General features: G+C 36.8%; 1 protein-coding gene across 4 annotated transcripts in view; it reads left to right on the top strand.

Moving 5' to 3' along the window:
• Arhgap15 (Rho GTPase activating protein 15) overlaps positions 1–22,468 on the top strand; it is a 621,152-nt gene that overhangs the window by 362,121 nt on the left and 236,563 nt on the right. For all 4 annotated transcript variants that reach the window (XM_015479148.2, XM_048812226.1, XM_048812228.1 and 1 more), the window contains exon 10: positions 19,759–19,857. In XM_015479148.2, the coding sequence (XP_015334634.1) occupies positions 19,759–19,857 (99 nt within the window). The remainder of the gene's footprint in view (positions 1–19,758; positions 19,858–22,468) is intronic.

Raw genomic sequence — 22,468 nt, forward strand, 5'->3', positions numbered from 1 at the left:
AGGGGAGGGGGGATAGTAGAGGATAGGAACGGCAGCAGAACACAACAGACACTAGTATGGCAATATGTAAATCAATGGATGTGTAACTGATGTGATTCTGCAATCTGTATATGGGGTAAAAATGGGAGCTCATAACCCACTTGAATCAAAGTGTGAAATATGATATATCAAGAACTATGTAATGTTTTGAACAGCCAACAATAAAAAATTAAAAAATAAAAAATAAAAAAAAATGTATGTCATTTTATTGGGGGGGCTCAAATTTTGTTCAATATAAAAATATCTCCCTGGTGGCTTGTTATACCTACCTGATTAGTGATAGTAAAAATCAACTAGTCCCAAGCTGTTAGTGATAGAATGTGCCTGTGATTTCTACTACCTGGGAGACTGAGATTGGAGGATTGCTTAAGTCCAGAAGTTCAAGGCCAATATGGGCAACATAGTGAGAACCCATCTCAAAACAAAAATAATAGCAATCAAAAAATAACCCCTGTTGAATTTAATCATTAGTAAAAGAACTCCATGTTTCCTGTATTTTCTGTTTGTTTATTTTTTTTCCCTATGGGAGGGAAGAAGGAGTCTGTATCAGAATTTGGAGAATTACAATTTGTTATCTGTCCATGTTAGTCAAATTGCAATATGGAAAGGTGTAACTAACAACTTTTCTTTGAAACTGAGTATGTTGCACTAAGTATATTTTATCAAAGCATTTTCTGGGGCAACAGATCTGAAAAACATAAACTTTATGTAGTATTGCTCCTCCTTAGATATTTCCTTTTAATATGTCCTTTCTTTTTGAAGATAAAATAGAAGAAGTACATGAAAGAGTCCTGGGAATAGGCATCCATGTCATAAACACCCCCCTCCCTCTCCTCCCCATCCAGGGCTCCCAGCCCCTGAAATTTGGAAATGATTTGATTGAAGTGATGACTACCTTGATCTTGTTTGAATATTCCTCCTTCTTCATTGTCTTCTCTCTATGGGAGGCAAAAGTCCTGTCATGGAGTCACTCCTGGGAGGGAAGGAGGTATTTCTTGCAACCATATTTTCCAAACACAAAATTGAGACACATGGCTTGACAGTGACATAATATTTGAAGTAGGACTGGGCTCAAAGATCCAGAACATATGGTTGAAAGAGTTTTCTTATAAAAAGCAACCATTTAAGACACTTTCTAGATTCTTATACACTAAAATCACATTCCCCCATCTTTTTTATTCTTATTAAAAAATATAACCCACAAATCAGAAAACTGACCAGTTTTCTTTCAAACCTATTTCTCTGCCAGCTTGAGAACCACCCTTTGACTAGAAATCTAAATGCACAGCCATCAAGGAAGAAATGCAAACCAGACTGCCAAACATATTATGAATATATTGCTCTTCTTAAAAATGCTAGTTGGTTTTTCATACTGGAGTATTGACTAACTGTCTGTGTTTGATGTATGGTTTACCAGCCTGATGTCGACTTATGGTTAGAGCTTAACTTGTTAGTTCTGCTTTTGCAGCCAATTCAGAATAACTACAGATGCCTCGAGATATTAAAATTGACTGCTCAAATGGACTCAGTGTGGGAGTTTCATTGGTTTTAAATTGATAACAGCTGAAAGAGTGAATGATTAAAGTGTACATGGGCAGAGGACACAGCTCTTTCATAGGAACTCTTGTGAACAGACTCCAGTAGTGTGGGAATTTTTTCTTTCTTTTTCTATTATAGTTATGGCTAAGCAATCTGGGGTTAAATTTTAAAATTGTGTAGGAATATTTGAAAGCCAAGAGGAAAAAAACTAATTCCTGAGAAACTGAGATAAATTCTGATGAAGTGGGTTTCTAATCTGTAGGGAATATTTAAAGTTAAGTAGCATTCCATAAGGTGGTAATTGTGTCTATTTCCCAGGCATTTGAGTTAAATAAGCTGTATAGGAAGCATAAACTGTCATAATAGAAGGATTGAAGTGTTGTGTGTATCTCTTTCTTCAACTCATAAAAACCGGAGCTCCAAAGTGCCTTATCACAGACAAGTCAAATAAGGCCCCTTCTCTGCTTCCTTATTCTCCTGGGAACATTTATTGTTGTCTTCATTATTTAAAAAGATATTCTGAATACTTTCCTCTCACACAAGAAAAACAAAACACAAAAGAGAAATAAGAAAACTTTTCTCCCCCTCCCCAAATCAGCTATTCTTTTTATAAAGCAGGTTTTGTGAAAATGTACTTTCACAATTTAATAGTAGCTTAGGGAAAGGGCTCAGTAAAGAAAAAAATTCAGAGAAATTTAAAGTTTATAAAAAAGAAATATCTTTTTATATTACATTCCTTCTTCAACTTTTTTCCCAAGAGTTCAGTGCCCTTCCTACACAACACTATGACTTAAGTCTGCTCTATTTTTGAATGTCTCTTTAAATTGTACCTTTGCTATCCCATTAAAAATATTAGGATCACTTTATAAAGCTAGCTGATGGAGAACATTAATCTATAATAATTAAACTGGGATTTATTGGAGAAATACAAAGCCAAATATCATGTGCCCATTTCCCATATTGATTTTTAAAAGGAAAATGGAAAAAAAAAGTTCCTGTTAGCATATCCCCAAATATGTAGTAAATATTGTCCTCTTGTTAATAAAAATTAGTGGAATAAGAGATTTTGATATATTTGACAATAACATCATGGATAGTGGTATGTATTTTTAGATGTTAGCAAATCAAATTATAAATAATGGCTTGATGTGAAAACAAAATAAATTGTGAGTATTCTGTTCCATGTTTACAAGAAAATTTGTTATGCATTTACTGGTTTGAACTTTGCCCCAAAGTATAACCTGTACACCTGAACTGAGTCTTGACACTGCCCCCTATGGCACCTTCCTGAGATACACAGAATCACTGAACCAGGTTTTGTTTGTGTCTGTGCAGATAGCCTTTAAGACCCTACTATAGAGTTGATGTTTACAGAAGATGTAACTCTCTCAGAAATGAAGAGCAGAAGAGAAGTTTCATTCTCTTTCAACATGTTTCTTATCCATATTAGGAGGGAAATTTTATAGGAGATGTCATCCAAGTTAAACACATGTGAGAACCATTAACTTGAATATATCACTTCTAATATGTTCCTTTGAACTTAGATCTCAAATTCTTAGGAGTAAAAGATGAAGCCGGAAGAAGCCTGGCCTCAGTTAACCTCACCATGAAGGAATCTATCTGACAACTAGAGGCTAAGACATAAGAAAGCAGATAATCTGAAAATAACACTTTAAGGATATCTTAATATCTGGAAATTCCAAATCATCTAAGTGTCAGAAAAGACATCACTCTCCTCCACTCCCTCATCATTTTCACCACCTCTTATACATACTCAGCAAGATATTATGTTTGTCTTTTGTGACTGTAAATTTCAAATGCACTGGGCCTTTGAGCATGTTACAATTTTTCTATGATAAAAAAATTTAATTAGCATAGAAGACCATTCAATATTATGTAAAGAATTTGACAGGGCATCATTGAATGTTTTTAGAAACAATTAACATGTCAAAAGAGGAAGTGAGAGCTTATTTTGGTTATAAATCTGTTCACATAATTAGCAGTTGCAGAAGTCAGAAACATTTTAGAAAGAAAAGCAAGGTTAGACCCTCACTTCATCGAAAACAGAATTCCCAATGATGTAAGATACCTCAAATTCTCTAGCATAAATTTTTTAGATTTATTTACATGCTTTCATGCATTCCTATTTAATTAGAAAAATCATGTATTTACAGTGTGAGTGAGTGAATAATCTTAAAGACAAATGACATTGGCTGGAAATATACTGTTAAGCATATAAGGAGAGACAATCATATCTCTGTGTAAGATTGTGTTCAACTCCAGATGCCTCGTGGTATGAAGTGTTACTAACAGGACTCTTCAGTGGGGAGCTGACTAGATGTGTGCACAGACCAGGGCTCCACAGAAGTAAAAGTGCCTTTGGCCTCAGACAGGACTGATAGGCAGGAGGTAGAGTGAGAAAAGTAGGTGCCACAGCCTTACTTGATCCAGGACAAAAAGATACTGCAACAAGAGATGTGGTATCTGAGGAATTCTGGAAATGACAATTAATGCTTTAGGGTAAAATCTTAGTGGAAAACACTGTCCTATGACAGCCCAAAGCCATCTATTGGTTCCTACAATCAGAAATTGTAGTGTGAACCCTAGCAAAATCTAGAGGGAGCTTCTGTAGATGGGTTCTTCCTGGCCTCCCAATGTGATTCCTAAGAAGCTGCAGTGAACATGTGGTAGAGCATCAGTTTCCTGTGCTGACCTGGACCTTAGATGCTCATCAGAGATCTTCTGGGAGGAGCCTGTGCTAATCAATCAGGCCTACCATCTGGAGGCTGGGAACAGTCCAGGGAGCCTTTGCTAGGGAAGGGTCTGAACCTGCTGCCTTTATTGTGACCCGGATTGAGGTCCAGACTCAAAAAACATCTGACAAAATACACAGCTCAGTCTTGAGAGAAAGTGAAAGTCAAGCACAAAAAATATATTTCACTTTACATGATGGTTAAGTATATAAAGCACATTTGAGATAAACATACCAAAAATTATTTTCTTTATTGGCCTTAGGTAAATTATAATGGTGGGATTGGGGCAACAAGGAGATAATGAACATCAGGAACAGACAAAACCCTTCCTATGATATTTGAAAGAGATGTGTTCTCTTTTTATTTGGGGAAATGGTATATTGCGGAACCATCAAGATCCACTAAATTTTTAGTAGATTTGAAAGTACAGCTTGGCTCTGCCACTACTTTTTTGTAAATTTGGGCAAGGTGATGAAATCATCTCTTCATGCTTTCCAGGTAATACTTCTTAGTCATGTTGACATTATACAAAGAGTGATTAGTATAGCAAATAACAAGTCTGTAATCCCAGCAACTCAGGAAGCTGAGGTAGAAGGATCACAAGCAGAGGACAGCGTCAGCAATCTAATGAGGTCCTTTCTCAAAATAAAAATAAATAAATAAAAATAAAAAGTCTAGGGATGAAACTTAATGATAAAGCACCCCTGGGTTCAATCTCCATGATCAAAAACAAAAAACAAAAACAAAATTAATTGTTATACTGTGTTCCTAATTCTATTCTAGTAAGAATATGCCATTCCTTCTCCTGATTGCAGAGAACATATCCTGAAAATTGCAAAACATATAAATTATGGTGTAAGTTAGTGACTGTGTACCAGGGAAGTCCACATCCTGAACATTCTGTGCTTAGCACTCTGCTTACCATGTTTTCAGGCTTACTCAATGATGGGGATGAACAGACATGCTTGCATTTTTGGTGTTTTAGTTTTAATTGTTATTCATGTTGCCTATTGCCAAAGTATCTTCTTTAAACCACTGTGTTTAACTTACATAAAGCAGGGTCCCCAAGAAAAGAATAAGGAGGATAAATGTGTAAAAAATATGGTATAATATATCAAATGTCAAATGCTTTAAAGAGCATTCAGGTCACAAATTTGGAAGAATTACAAATAGAAAAGTAAAAGAAAAATTAATGTTTCCCTTATTCTCTTGTCTTTATACTGAGTCTTGAATTAAAACATTTGGGTTGTGGAGAAGTGGATGAGATATTTGAGGTGCACAGCTGTAGGAAAGCCTAGGAACAGTGGTTTGGATGAAATGTAAAGGGTTTGGTGATAAGAAGGGTATGTGGCAGATGCTTTGTATAATCCCCAGGCTAAGGAATTTGGAGGAAAACTTTTTATAAGGCAGTTTTGTTATACAACACTTATTTTTATTTATTTGGCAAACATTTACTGATGACTTGCATTGCAGTAACAATAAGCTGCATACTGGGATCATAAAGGTGAATGAGACTTGTTTGCTTTCTTCAAAATCAGACACATCAGTGCTACTCATAAAGAAAAGTTCTGCTTCAAGAAAATCACATGCATTCCTCTCAAACCTGGTTCCACTAGAAGATGGACAGGAAAACATTTTAGAAGGCTTTGTTATGGAACTGGTGCTCAAAACACAATTTTACTTAATTTTTGAATAATTTTAATGGCAAAAGACCCAACAGCTGCAGGCATAAGTGAAATAGCAGTGACTATGAGGCACAAATGTCACAACTATGGTTCCCTCTTGTATAATCACCATTCATCATCCTTCCTGTCTCTAAGGTCTCCCTGACTATGGGAATGGATGAGATGTGTTACATATGATGAGGACCATCTTCCACCCTCTCATGTTCTTCTACTTTGTTTTTTCCTCCTTCTTACCCAACTGTCTACACAGCATCCAAAGAAGGTGCCTTACCACAACTGTACATCCAGCACCTTCTGAGAGTTGGCTGTTTCCCTGCCTAGGGACTGCTGAGAGCTCCTAAGCCTGCAGAACCTTCCAATTGCCCATAAGTGGTCCAGTCTCTCCAGTTTCTATTGAGCCCCTAGAATCACTGTGTTTCCAGAGCAAACAGCAAAAACTGTTCTTTTCCCCCACTCCAGCTCTGTGTGTATGGTTTTTAAGGAGTTGAAACAGCAACCGTTAGGCTTTGGATCTCACAAGGTGAGAAGATTTCTTCATTCCCTTAGGTCTGATGTTCTTTTCTCAACAGAAATCAGCCCTACTCCATGGGACTTAGCTAGGGTTTATGTACCATATGTCATCTCTAAGAAATCCCCTTGACCTCCATGTGTTCAAAATTTCTTCTGTCTTTTGTCAACTAATATCAACTCTTACACGAGGTCATGTGGGGGGTGAGCATCACTCTGCCAGTTCAGTAGGCAGATCCAGCTGAGGTGCTCCCTTCCTTCTTTAAGCTCCCCTACCCATTCTTAGCGAGTTCTCAGCTGGAAAAAGAACATACCTGAAGAGTGTGCAGTGAACCCAGAAAATGTGCAACATACAAAGCTGCATGTCACAGGTAATGCCACTGGATGTTGTGGACAACTTCAGGGCAGGACCAAGTGCTTTAGAAATGTCATTGCATGGTCCCTTTCTGCAATGGGAGATAAAAAGTGAGAAACACACACTGTATTTGACTGGAAGTCCAAAAGAGACAAAATGTTTTCGGAAATGTGTGCATCATGGCCTACTAATTTGGGCTCATAATCCCTTTACTCCAATTACATTCCTGGAAATGTTTTTCGGTTTCTTCGAATAGAATAACTAGCGCATGGCCTTGCTCAGAACTGCCCACAGGGAATGGGCATTCCTGAGCAGAGCTTCCACCACACCTCCACAGAGCTGGCCAACGCTTCCACAGAACCACATGATTCCCCAGCTCTTAATATGGTTTATTATAAAATCCTTTACCTGCCTCAAAGCACTTTTCATCAAAGCCACTTTTAAGCTGAAGCTGAGGACTAAAGAATGCCTTTAACAGAATCCTGAAATAGCTTTTAACCCGAGGCTGAGAGAGAAAGTGCTTTTAACCTAAAGTGCTTTCCTCTTAGGTACTTCAGTGTGTACCTAGCACTCAGCGTTAGTGGCTTTGAGAACACCCTTAAGACCCAAATGAAAGAGACTCCATTATAGATATTCAAGCCTGTTATATTAATATATTACAAGTAATATTTGAAATCATTAAGCAGTTTTACTCCAACTAAATTTGAGTCTTTTCTTATTGAACTATGCATTCATGCAAATAAATTGAAGTCTTGCCACCTGGGATTCTAACAAATCTATGCTGATATTAGGGAAAATGCAGTCTTTTTTCCTAGATTTTACTTAAATCTGGAGTGACTTAAAAATTTCTACACTTTCTCCACCCAAAATGAATCTTTCAACTCTCAACATCACTGAATGACATTTCCAGTTTCAGTTCCTACTAGCTGTGTTTAAAAGATAAATTATATCATTTAGAATTAGTTCAATTACCTGAATAAATTTTATGTATCAAATTTTCTTCTCAGAATTGTCACTCAAACAAAAATAAAATTACTGACTTCACAGTAGTTTTAATCTCTCAATAAAGTTCCTCCTTAGTTAAATAAGTGACAACATAATTGATGGAAGTTTCAACTTCAGATTACACAAAGTTATGTGACTGAATGAATTCTATGGACAGTTTTCTATTTAAAGGATATAAAAAACATACAAATATGACAGAACTTATAAAAATTTGACATGCTTGAATTTAATAAACACTCCCATTTTTTTTTGCTGATCACCTCCATAACTCTAATGAGATGAAGACAGATGAATGAAAAGCAGAAAATATTGTCAACTTCCAAAGTAAATAAAGTCTTTGTGAATCAAATTTAGCCATGTTAATCAGCTAAAATACTCTAAAGCAAACTGACCCATGTTTCTCTCCTACTCAAGGGATCATGTCACAATCTTTACATAGAAATAACTTTCACTTATAAATTGCTTTCCCTTGTTTTTATATCATCCATTCATTCATTTATATATTTATTGGGTGACCAGAAGGCACATAAAATAATAAATACATACATATACGTATAAGCTTAAGGAACTGCATTTATCTTGTTCAATTATGTGAAGATTCCTTTGCTTGAATGTTCATTTCTCATTTCCTCCTTGTAAGAAACTGATAATAATTTTTATTCTTTCAGATCAAAATTACAAATGCCATGAGGCTATCCCTGTCATCTTCTCAATTAGTTCTCCCTTCTCTTTATCCCAAAGCTATGATGCCATTATTTAGATCTTCCTACTAGACTCTGAGCTGTATCAGGTAGACCAGAGACCACCTTATTCAAAACTGTACTTCCTGGGAAGTTGCTGCCTGTAAAGAGATGAGGAAGGAACTAAAGTTGGATATGAAGCCTTTCAGTGCTTTTAAAATAATAATTTATTTACAGTTTATTTTTCCTATAGAAACTCATGTCACTGGGCACTACTTTGGGCGGTTCTGCTCTTTTTAACTTCATTTCTCTTGTCATTCTCATGCTTGGACTACTGGACATTCATTATTCAAGCTTTCCAGGGCTAAATCATTCCAATCATGTGGCTTCAAATCTTATCTACAAATTGATGCTCTCCAAACTTAAAACCTCAGCCTCACACTCCAGACTTACATATTCAAATGTCTATTTGACATCTCCTCGGGTACTTGGTAGACATCTCAAATTTATCCAGAGCAACCCTTGATTCCCCGGCTCCCACGTGTTCTCTATTTCAGGAAATACCACAGCCATGTGCCAGCTGGAGTCACCCTCCACTTTAACTCTGTCTCTTTCACTTCCATCAGCAAATCCTGCCTAAAAATATATTCTAAATTCAACCACTTTTAGTCACTTCCGCTATTGCCATCTTTATCTAAGCACCATCATCTCTCTGTGGAATATTTCACTAGCCCTCTGACTGGCCTCTCTGCTTCTCATCCTGGCCCTCTTAAAATTTGTCTCCACACAGAAACTAAGAAAATCATTTAAAGATGCAAATCCAATCATGACACTCCCCTATTCAAACATCTTTGATTCCTTAGAATAAGATCATATGGAAAATGACATTTAGTGTTCTTCCTGTGACCTATAATGTCCTCAGTGCTCTGCCCACCAGGTTACATTTTTTTATTTCATCCTCAACCACACTCCTTCTAGTATACCCAACTCCAGCCACTCAGACCTTTTGCTCCTCTTCAAAGGCACACAGCTCACACCTGCACCTCTGTGCACTTGCTGCTCCCATTTATACTGCTCAGTCCTTCACTTCAGTTGATCTCTGGTCAAATGCCATTTCCTCAAAGATAACTTTTCTGGAAACATCACTATCTCTCTGCCTTGCTTTATTTTTTCATAGCACTTACAGTCACCTGACTTCATATTACATATTCATGTGTTTGTGTGTTTGTTTCTCCTATTTATACATATAAGCTATGTGAAGGCAGAGTTTTCCTTCACTACCCCATTTCTAGTGGGGACTGAAAAATATTCTTGGATGTATAAATTGAATGGATGAAGACAACAATGTATGACCGATTCACTTGGTCAAAACATTGTCTATCCTGTTGGGATTCTCTGTGTATCTGTGTCTGTGTGTACATGTGTGTGAGAGAGAGACAGAGTGACAGAGAAAGAGAAAGAGTTGTGCTACTTGGGGTAAGCAGAGAAGCAAATTGTATAAGACAAAGTTGCTGCCTAGGATAGACAAACAGAAAAATTTCATACTCATTGTCTCATTTGAATTAGTACATTCTTCATTTAAGATACAAAATATCCTCCATGTCACCAACATGTCACCAACATGTCTGTTTCATTAATCAGAACAAAATTGAGTTGAGATTTATTTCCATGATGGTTTAGGAGCTAAAGAAAAGGGTCCAAAGGGTACTTTCTGGAAGGGCACTGAGAAACTGTAAAAGGAAGACTGTCAGAAGTCTGAAAAGGTAAGAAAGAGAAAAAATAAAAAGGACTGAGAAGAACTCTGCTACTGTCTGTGTGGCAGCTGGCCCATTCCTGAAACTCACCTTTGGGCTACTTGTCAAAGGATGCTACCCCAGCAGCCAACTGTCAGTTAGAAATTGCAGAAGTTCACCTAGCCTGTTTAGAGATCTCCTGATAGCCCAGGCAAATCTGCCCCAGGCCAATCTTTCTCTGGTAGACATTGTTGTTATCTGCCAGAGACTTTAAAATTCTTAGGTTTGATGAGACGTAAAAAATACAAATAAACAAGTGGGAGGAAAATATACACAGAAGTGCTTATATTTGGCAACTCAGATTTATTTAGATTCCAAACTACTTAAAAGTAAAAATAATTAAACTTTTGCCTGTCCTTGCCTTCTATGAGGGGGAAAAAAGATCACAGCAGGCAACAAGAGGTTTACCTCCATTGCATGTTGGAGGCTCAACAGAGAAGCAACCCATATTTTTTATATCTATATGCTGAAGAGCAGAAGCTGATATTTTTAATCAAAGCCTTTTAAAACATCATAAGATAATGTAGTCCCTTCTGAAACATTTCCACTACATTAAATACAGTAGTGTTTTAGTATCAGGCCTATGTTTCTGTGTCTTAATTTTAAGGCATAAGCTATCCAATAAACTATAGTTCTTACTTAAGTCTCAATTTCTCCAGATACCTTCAGCAAAATTCTGAGTTAGTAGTATGATAGGAGTTCATATTGTGACTGTGTTAAATAAAAAGAAGAGAAGGTGGTGAGGATGGAATCCAGTTCCATCTTTTCTCCAGAAAAGATAAAAAATGAGAGGAAGGACAGTGAGTGTTCTTTGATATGCAATCTAAAATTTCCATCTGTAAATCTATTCTCAAAAGAAAAAAAACAAATATAATTTACAGTTTAAAATTAAAGGATGACTTCATTTAGATGGCTGAAAGTATTCTTTTTGAGAATATTATTTTTACTTTTCAGCATTCAAGGACTCTCCCTAATGGAAAATTATTAGGAAATGATCTGATCATATGTGTAGTGTTTTGGTGGGAGACAATTTCCAAGTGAATGCTATGTACTATGAAAACAACAAGGACTGCATTTTTTTCTCTCCCTGTCTATTTTCTTCAAGAAATGTCAATCAATGTGGCATGCTATACTGGATCTTGAGTAAATGAGTCACTATAAATCCTTAAGAGTCACTATACCAGTGTTGGTGCTGGTGGTAGTAATGAAAGCAGCACCCCAACTCAGCCATCTAGGTTGCAAGGCCCTTTATGTCTGTCCTGCCTCCTGTTGCAGTGATCTCCTGAGCTTCTTGATTTCTAAACATCTCCAAGACTGGTGCTGAATCTCCTAAACTCATTGAGTTCCTTCCCACTTTCACCTCTCAATAACATTCAAGTAAACTTTGCTTTGCTTAATATAGCCACAGCATTACTGTGATTTTTCTGTTGCTTGCAGCCCAAATCCTTAACCAGTACACCTCACTGCCAAGGTAATTGTCTGATTTGTTTGGGTAGCTGAGTGGTCTGGCTTGCTGTTATTGTTTTGGGTTGGTCTCTACATTCCTCACATATGTGTGGTCTTAGGTGCTTTGTTCTTCCTTAAAAAAATTTACTACAGTAGCTGCAATGGTCCTCTCTCCTGAAAGCAGAATAACATCATTTTGAAAAGCATGTGGAAACTGTCTCATGGGTAAATGATGATAACACCGTCACATTATTTGAACATTTAACTGCTTCTATTGAGTGGTTCTCCTCGTAGTTTTGATTCATTTGGAATCTAACTGACAAAGATCCCATTACTGGGTGTTCTTTCCATAATTTGTAAAAAAAATATATAGCAGCGATGAGGGAGAATGAAGCTAATTTGTAATCTGGGAACTTAACCTGGTTATGCTGATGAACTAACTAAATCGGTCAAAAGTTGGAGAGCTTAAAGATTAAAAACCACCATTCGCTACTTAAACTCTAATTCATTATGTAAACAACGTGATTTATAAGTGCAGTCATGTGGAAGGTCTATTTATTTTTCTCACCAAAAGATGCTTTCAAAGAAAAATTGCAGAAAATGGATTTTCTCCAACCAATGTGTTGCCTGCCGCCCCTGGTGTAAATGCTGAAACGGTAGGACGAAGATATAATGATCACGCTTGCTGAGGCCACAGGCATTTGCAGAGGATTCCAAAAATATTGGCACCTCTAGAAAGAGGTGTTTTCTAAATAAAAAGAAAAAGTTGTTAAGAGAGGAAGAAGAGATTACCAGTGAGCCCACAGATGGGAATGTAGGTGGGGAGTTAGGAGCTCAGGGTTCGGGGGCTGCTCCCTTTTTTGGAATACCATAAGGAAGAGGAAAGTAGAAAAAAAAATCCTTAAGGTTGTGCCAGGACAACAGGCATGTAAGTTTAGGGGCAAAGCTAGTTCATTAATGCTTGCCAAGAAAGCAGAATACCTTCCCTCTCCCTCCCGCTTGCCTACACTATTTTAAGAGAGCAACTTCTGTGGTTCGAACATGTTCCTATAACAGGATGGTCTTCTTTGGTGCATCAAACTCTGAACTGTATCAGATTACAGATGGGTGGCAATCCTACAATCACACTCAAATTCGACCATGACATTTTAGCTTCATCTCTGATTTACTTTCTTTGGATAGCACTTTTTACTTTGCAAATCATTTCTGTGCATCACCGTCTCCCCTAAGTTATGTAATTTATCATTTTATGTTGAAGGCTGGTGTTGTAGTTAAGATTTATTCTGTTGCAATGGATAGGAACTTGTACAAACTGCAAAAGTACAAGTGGAAGTAATTTGATTACTTAATTGAAAAGTCCAAGGGAAAGGATAGCTTTGGGCATGACTGAAGCTAGGAACACAAAATGCTATGAAGCCGTTCTCTCATCACTCAGCTTGGTTCTATTCTGTTGGCTTCATTCTTCTCTATGTCTTTCTGGAGATAGTAACATGGTTTCTAGAAATTTATAGTCCTTCATAGTTTCATAGCTCCTCTTGAAGCAAGGCTCCTCTTTCCCGGCAGCACCTAGAAGAGTCTCAGGATTTTCTTGACAGGATCCACTTAGCCCATGTGTTCACAAAATTACTACCTCCAAGGAGGTGAAAGGTAGCTGTGGTGTGGGATCATCACAGCCCTAAATAAATGGCAGCAAAATGTGAAAAGTATCATTCCCAAAGGTAAACCAGGGTGTTCTTTCAAAAGAGGATGGGAGAATAGATTTGAAGCCAGCTAAACCAATCCATATCCACCATATTCTTCCAAGCCAGTGTTATCTGAATTCCTAGTCAGGGTGATGTGAAATAGGGAATACCATTGGACTATTTTGTCAGTCAATCTAGATCCTTTCTGCTTTAATTTTAATCTCTCTCTCTCTCTCTCTCTCTCTCTCTCTCTCTCTCTCTCTCTTTCCCACCATTCAACCAATGCTATATCCATGTTCTATTCCAAGTTTATTTGGATGTAAGAACAAATTCACTCAAAAGAGTTCAATTGAAGTGGATGGGAGGGGAACCTCACAGTACATGACATGGGAATGCCAAGTGCTATGGCAAGAATACAGAGTGTCTGGAGTTGGGCATTGGGAAGTCAAAAGCTGAGGCATATCTATTCCATTTTGTCTCTGCAAATCAGTTCCTGCATCCACTCACTCATTGCACATAACCATATCCCCAAATGGCAATACCAGTCCCCAGTGTCTGAATTGAGCAGTCTTAGAGTTCGAATTCACAGGAGAACAACCTCAGTCTCTCTGTTCAGATTTGATCTAACTTCAGCCACATGATAAATTTGATTTAATCAGGTTCATGTGAGAGACTAAATTCTTATACTCTAGAGCCACACCTTCTTCAAGGTTCAAGGTAGAATATAAGTCAGAAGAAAAGTTTTGGTTTTGCTGTTTGTTGAGAGCAAACATCTCCCTCTTTATATAATGAAATTCAATATATTTAGGCTGTTTTCTCAGCAGGGCACTATGGTCAACTGGGGAGGGATAATTTTTCTTTAAGGGACTGGATGCACTTGCATGAACTGCCCAGTAAGTGGCAGTAATACACCTCCCCCACCTCTGTCTGACGTTATAACCACCACAATAAGCCAGTAGTGCACCTTGTCCTCCTACTGAGCAGTCAAGAATTTCCAGCATTTAAATTCTCTCCTCCCAACCCCATGTCAAAACCCTTCCCTAAGTCCTCTGTCTCCTTCCAACTCCATTCTCTCTTCTTTTCAACATGAAAATTTTTAAAATAGTATATTTGCTCTTTCTAGTTCCCGCCTTTTTTCAACAGTTGACCATAATCATCTGCTTTTCAGTTTCATTCTCCAAAACCATTTTCCTTATGGTTACCCATATTCCAATAGTTGCCAAATATCCAAGGAGTGTTATTTACATTTATCTCCCTTCATTCTATTGCATCTGAATGCTTATCTTAACTTCTAAATTCCATTTTCCATTCTCCATACTCTCTGGTGACTGCATGTCAGTTTTCCTCAAATAAGGAACCTGGGAGTCAACTTTGCCTAGCGACTTCTCTTACCTCCTCCATCCACTTACTAAAACCAATGGAATCATCTGTTCTCTCCTTCCAGAGTAATTGTATTGTGTGGATCCTTATCTTCTTTCCTCTCACCCCAACAGCCTAATGCTCTATGTCTTGCACAAGTGATCTGATATCTGTCTCAGTTTCCACTTCTGCAGAATGAAAATGGTGATACCAATAGAGAACTGGGGTTGAACATGAGAATTACATGTGCTAGAATACAGAGATTGTACCCAACTTATGATGCTTCAACTTCCATTTTTTGACTTTACAATGGTGTGAAAGCAAGGTGCATTTAGTAAAAACTACATGTCAGATTTTTATCTTTTCCTGGACCTGACAGTAGAATAATTGCTTCCCCACGCAGGATGGCACAATGAGCTGCACCTCCTAGTTAGCACTGGATCATGAGGGTTAACACCTGGCATTCTGTAGTGTATGGTGTTGTAAAGCTATGGTGTTTGGTACATATATTTAATATATTTAGGTGTGCTAAATGCATTTTGATGTATGATATTTTCAACTTGCAATGAGTTTATCAGGATTTAAACCTGTCATAATTTGAGGAGCACCTATATAAAGTACTTTACACCATATTTGGTTTAATGTAAGAATACAATAAATCCTCTCTATTATTTGATGTAAGAACATAGATCAAATTCTATTATAACCATTGGGAGAGTTATTTTACTCCACAAACTGTAGGAAATCATATGCCTCATACATTTTCAGGCTATAGTGCATTATCTAGTTTAAACTTGACATGTAATAGTTACTGAATTAATTAATTAATTAATCTTTGCATTCTTTACAATGCCTGGCATATGGTAGGTGCTCACTACATATTCTCTGAATTGAATTATTCACAATTGACTTGATCTGGATATAATGAAAAACAAGAAGTATCGCAATACTTCTCAAGTCATAGAATTTAAATTTTAAAGTGTAAAACATTTCCTTTGGGACTCCTACTTAGCAAATTTAGACATTTTTCTTGATTTCATTTGCTCTATAGTGACAATTTCCATGTCCTGCCATTCCTTTTTGTTTTCATTGTCATACATAGCTTAAAATCTGATGTGACCAAAAGCCTAAAATCCAGTTGCCATGTGTTTCAGTAAGCTATTGCTGCATAACAAATGCAAAATCTCAGTAGCATATACAAGATGTATTTATTGTTTGTATGTCTGCAGTTTAGGTAACCTGCACCAGACTTGATTGTGCAGCTCTACTTTAAGCTGCAGGTCTGACTATACTAATCCTTTCACTAAGGATTTGCTTCAGTCTGTCCTTATGTATTTATTCTGGAGCCCAGGCTGAAAGGGTAGGTGCTGTCCAGAGCAAGTCTTCTTTTGGCAATGGCAGAGAAGCAAGAGTGTGAATAGAAATCCGTGCTGCTTTCTAATGCCTCAGGCTGGAACTGACACATTACAACATTGCCCCAAGCAAGTTACAGAGTTAAGCCCAAGATCAATGAAATGGGGGAGATAAGTGCTGCCCACTCTCACAAGTCTTCAAACTCAATCAAGTATTTGAAACAAATACCCATGATTATTTCCCATTTCTCTATACCATGTTCATGTTTTGGGGACATATCTTCTATTTCTGTCTATTGGATAAAAAATGCTCATTTCTACTATGGATTATATTATCAGTAGTGCATCTCACAGGTGATGACACATGGCCATATGACAAAGGACATGAATGTACAAATCTAATTCAGAAAGGACAAGAATAATTGTTACCAATGATTATACTTATCATATCTCTGTGATGACTATGGTGACTCTGTTAACTACATTGTCCCTAGGCAATCACAATAGCCTCTTAGTTTATCTCCTGCGTCTGGTCTTCCCTACTCTCAGTGCCCTCCATTTTCTTTACAAAGTGCTACCAAGTAAACCTCTGCAAGCAGAAATATGATTATAATGTATACTTTACTAAAAAATAACTTCCTAATGCCATACCATGCAAATGATAGAATACCCAGTTGAAAATATCTCACATAACATGAAATCTGGAGAAAATGTTTTAGGGTTGGTTTATGTCAACTTTTTTGTTACTTTTTTTTCTTTTAATGAGTTAGTTCCCGCCATAGCCCCAAGCATCACATTATTGATAAATGGTGTTAACAGTAGGAAGAAAAGACAGAGACAGAGAAAGAGAGAGAGACAGAGAGAGAGAGAGAATCCATTTTTCTTCAATGACCACTGTCTCAACAATATCTCCCCCCACATCTCTCTCTCTCTCTCTCTCTCTCTCTCTCTCTCTCTTACACATACACACACACACACACACACACACACAACACAGAGAGCACATTTGTACTAAAAGTCTTGAAACAACCTTACACTTACACTACAGGACAGCTTTCTTAGCATTCAGCAGTGTCTTTATGACACCTGCCATATTCTGTTTTGTATATTCTTTGACTGTTTCTATTAGCCCCTATAATAAGAAACATCCCGATACATTTTTACAACCTAATACTATTGCATTGCTGTGAAAACAGAAAATATTCAATAAATATTTGTGAAATTGATCTGAATTATGGAGTCTATTAACAAGTTTTGTACTTTATAGCAATTCTTCTTGACTATAGCCAAATTAAAACATTTGATCTGAAGTTCTGGTTTATTTTTTCTTTGATAATATTTTATGTTATTCATTTTAAGGGTAGCTCACGGTTTTGAACAAGTCTTCAAACTCAATCAAGTATTTGAAACAAATACCCATGATTATTTCCCATTTCTCATACCATGTTCATGTTTTGGGGACATATCTTCTATTTCTGTCTATTGGATAAAAAATGTTCATTTCCACTATGGAGTATATTATCAGTATTGCATTATCCTTAATTACTTCTTTCTGGACAAAGTTGTTAACAGTTCACTGTATTACCTATTCCTAGAAAATGGGTGAAAATCATGACTTCCTTGAAGTCTCACTACACTCATATCTATCTCTCTCTCTCTCTCTCTCTCTCTCTCTCTCTCACACACACACACACACACACACACACACCTTTATAATAGAGTATCATCTGGCATTCTGCTAGACCTCATTACATGCTCTCTCCCCATTTTACATATTTCTATTTTATTGATTTTCTCCACTGATTAAGACAATGTTTTCAGTCATTCAACAAATGTTTATTTAACTTCCAGTATGTGCCAAATATTGTCTAGGTACCAGAGATCTAGTAATAACGGATAGGTATGTTTCTTACTCTCCTGGATTTTGCATTTTAAGGGAAAAATTTAAGCAGAGAACATGAGAGTCTGGTATGTCAGGTGGAGATAAATATTCTAAGAAAAGTAGGGTAGGGAACGTGGCACAGAAAATGGTATTGAGTGGTGCCATTTTTAAGAAAAGGTGGTTAGGAAAGGCTACAATAAGAAGCTACAGTTTGATCAAAGACCTGCGGCAATGGAGTTCCATGCCGAGGAAATAATGAGTGCAAAGTCCCTGAGGCTGAAGTGCGCTTTGGCAGTGATGAGAAACAGTATTGTGGACAGTGGGGCTGCAGGCAAGTTTAGTGAGAGGGAAAAGGACAGAAATGAAATCAACTAATTAGTGGAGGTCAGATCATGCACAGCACAGTAAGTCACAAGAGAGATTTTGATTTCATTCTGATCAAAATGGGAAGCCCTTGGACTCACCACATATTACTTTCATTATCAGTAATAATTGTCAATGCTCTTGAAATGGGTCTTGAAGTGGATGATGATGGTGACCGCAAATATTGTGAATGTACTTAAAGCCACTGCACTGTATATTTAAAAACGGTTTAATGGTAAGTTTTATGTTATACATATTTTAACAATGTTTTTTAAAAAAAGTTCAGGAGTGCATGCTATGCAAAAATCAGTGCTAAGTTCTGGTAACTATAAGAAGACATAGATTATTGAAGTGCTCAAAGTAAGGTTTAAGAGAGTAAATCCTATAAATTCAAGTATATAATGTAAGGTAGCATAGGTCATGTAACAAATGAGACGACTAAGCTGCCTGGGATCTTGTAGTATGTGTTCTCAGAAACATTTGTCCGAAGAGACTCTGTCTGAAATAAAAGGATTCACTCATTTAAGAAATAATGCATCCCCAACCATAGAAACTCACCATGTGCATTGACTTTTCACTAGTTCTAGAAAATAACAACAATTTAATGATACCCATTTAACTTTGTGCAATCTGATGTTGCTAAACCACTTGGTTCACAAGCCCTTCTCTAGCATCCCCCATGAACATCCTGAGTAATTGGTATTCCAAAGAACCTATGGCACAGAACATGAAGATCTAAGATAGGAGGGAAGGAGTTTGTGGAGAAAGGGTGATCTGAGCTGAACCTCAAAGGAAAGGTGATACTTAGATTAGAGAGGAGGAATTGCATTCAGAGCACAGAAATGTGAAGCAATTCCCTTCAAAGTTCCTCTTCTGCAACATGCCTCTTCAAATACCATTGATCTGCAGAATGAATGTCCTAAATATACTGACAAAATCATAATCTTGATGACTACTGATAAACTTCTTCTAAAACATGCAGGATACGAAAGTCAAATTATTTTGTGCAAGTTACCTTAATTCTTTGTCCTTATTTTATAGACAATAAAGTTAAGGCCCAGAGAGACTATAACTTACTCAGTCATCCTGCCTAATCAATACCAGTGTTAGCTTTCCTACTCTGGGGCCAGGGTCCTTTTCCATAAAGAAGGGAGTTATAGTCTTTGTGTGTCTGCCATAGACACTTTGAAATTAAAGCAAAAAATCAATTCCTATGCAAGATGAAGATTTCAGTATGCACTAGATATGGAAACAGAATCAAATTAAAGAACAACGCAAGCTTGGATTTTAATGAAGCTCATCTTTGTTTCCTTTGCAGATCAAATTTTTGGCTCTCATCTGCACACAGTGTGTGAACGTGAAAATTCCACAGTTCCATGGTTTGTAAAGCAATGCATTGAAGCTGTCGAAAAAAGAGGTGGGTAACTGAATATGCAGCAGTTCCCCTCATTGCTGCACCCTCTGAACAACCAATGCTCAAGTTAACTGTGCCACCTGATTTGTCTGGGAAGCCATGCAATTAAAACTTGACTTTCGTTAATCGGTTAAGAGGATCAAGTTTCATATTAACTCCAGTTTGTTTTTACAATAGGGACATTAGTAATTCTCACTAATGTTCTTTTTTTTTAATATTTTGTCTGTCTGACATACTGTTGATTCAATTGCAAAGTTCTTGTTTCCAAGCCAGTGATAAAACATTCATAAAATATCAGCACTCACAGTGTTAGAACCCTCCTAACATTCATGCTGGTAGACGTTGTGCCAGAACAATTTTTGGTAAGCCCCCAACATTACCCAAGTGAAGCAAATAGCATTTCTACTTGCAGACAGAGATACCCCATCTTCCACATGTTTCTATTCAGTACAGAATACAGCTAACTGGTTTTCCTGGAAAAATTAACAAATGCACCTCCAGTGTTAAGATGACCTCCGATTCCTTTTTTTAAACATTCTGTTTTTCATCTGAAATTATTTCATCTAACTGAAGAGAACAAAACAAAACCCAATTGACTCATCATTTCTATGCTGGTCTATCTGTGGAGTGTTTTTCCTTCAAACTATGACTTCATTCATTCAAGGTCATTTTTCCTGGAAGATACACAGAGTAGATGCAGAATCTTAAAAAAATGTATTGTATAAAAATGTGAAGCTTCATCACCATCTGTTACAAGTTTATAACATATTCCCAGGATCTAGGGGGATATATATCATGTAAAAGATAGAGGTGTTTTCAGAAAAAAGAATTGGTGAACCTATTCTCATTTCCGGCTTCTACTTTCTTAAAACAATAGAACCAAAGGGAAAAAATCTTTACCAAGTAATCTGCTAGGAAAAAGCCATTTTAATTCTCTCAATGTTACCTGGCTTTATTATAGAAGCATAATAAAAATGGTCTGCAATTTCTAACTCCTGGAAATTCACACTTTAATTATACTGTAAGGACAGCCTTGGGATCCTATTATTCCCATATCAGTAGGGAATGAGAGAATAACAAGAGGGGGAAGAGTGGGTAGAGAATGTGGATAAAGTCAGTGGGAAAGTGTATCAACACATCAGAGAAAAGAGCTGAAGGTACAGAGAGAGTAGAAAACAGTAACTGTAGAATAAACATAAGGAGAGGTGTCTATGAGAAATGAAGTCAATTGGAATTTAGAAAGAAATGTGTTTTTATTGCATATTGCAATTTCATTTAATTTTATAAGTACATATTTTAGGAATAAATATTATTTAATAAGTACTTAAAGCCAAAATGGATCACTGAGAATATTATAATGTTATTATTTCCAATAGCTAAATTATCATCATTCCCAGGAAATCTTCATTCACTTATAAATACTCAGTACTGGCGGTGTGAACACTGTTATATTAGACCCCAAATCCAAATAGGACGTTGGGGGAAGCTGTAATAAGATGTATGCATGTATGAAAAATAGCTCTCAATTTATGAATTTACCCTAGGCAAAATGAAAACTCTGCTAGAGCCTTGCAGTGTTCAGATACTATAATATTGTACAGTAGAAAATGTCTATAAATAGAAGCTGTATCTTTTGTACATGACATTTTGTTGGTGATTTTTAATAAAATAAGACAATGTTTCTGCTGACAGGAGCAGTCATATCTGACATTCCATTTTATTGTTCCAGTGTTTACTTTTAAAATGAATTTGTAGATCAAGCACTAAACAGGCGCTAATCACACATATGATTATTAAAATAATTCCTGAGCATTTTAATGAAACTTGAAGACTTTACAATTACACAAAGCAACTGAAAAACCAAAGTACATTGGCAGTGTCAGCTTAAAGAAACTCTATGGAAATGTTCAATAACAACTCAGAAGCACAAGATAAACAGCTCACATCATTGCAAGATTTACAAGTGTGTACTTTTGATTATATTTTTCTATGATCATTTACTTGGGTGAATATTCTTGCATTTATACACCAATTTTATTTACTCAAAGTGTTTTTTTTTTGTTTGTTTGTTTTTTACTAAATTCTGGCATACAGAACTTCAGGACAGAAATAATTTATGTGAATCTAAGTCCAATGTTTATTCAAGCTTCTGACGACATTGTATGCTGGGGTTGGTATTAGGAAGTAGCTTATGAAGGTGCCAAGTCTCTCAGCACTACAGGAACTCAGCATACCTGCAGTCACCCTTTTGGTAGTCAGACCTTCTTCCAACTAACATATTCAACTGTGGAGTCAAGGGAAATACTATGGAACAGTTTTGGAAAAGGCACAATTAATGAACACTGTGTGTTTACTCTCAGTCTGAGGGAAAGGGCCTCAGTGCTCACATTGGCTGTTAGAAAAAAATAATTATTTCCTTCCTCTTTATTTTTTTGTTGAGATTATTTTCTCTTCCTTAAAGAGACCATCTAGTCAGGTGTTGTGGTGCATGCTTGTAATCCCAGCAACTAGGGACTCCAAGGCAGGAGGATCACAAGTTCTAGGCCAACCTCAGCAACTTAGCAAGACCCTGTGTCAAACAAAAAAATAAAAAATACAAATGACTAGGAGTATA

Source organism: Marmota marmota, unplaced genomic scaffold, assembly GCF_001458135.2.
Source record: "Marmota marmota marmota unplaced genomic scaffold, marMar, whole genome shotgun sequence".
In the NCBI taxonomy this organism is placed as follows: domain Eukaryota; kingdom Metazoa; phylum Chordata; class Mammalia; order Rodentia; family Sciuridae; genus Marmota; species Marmota marmota.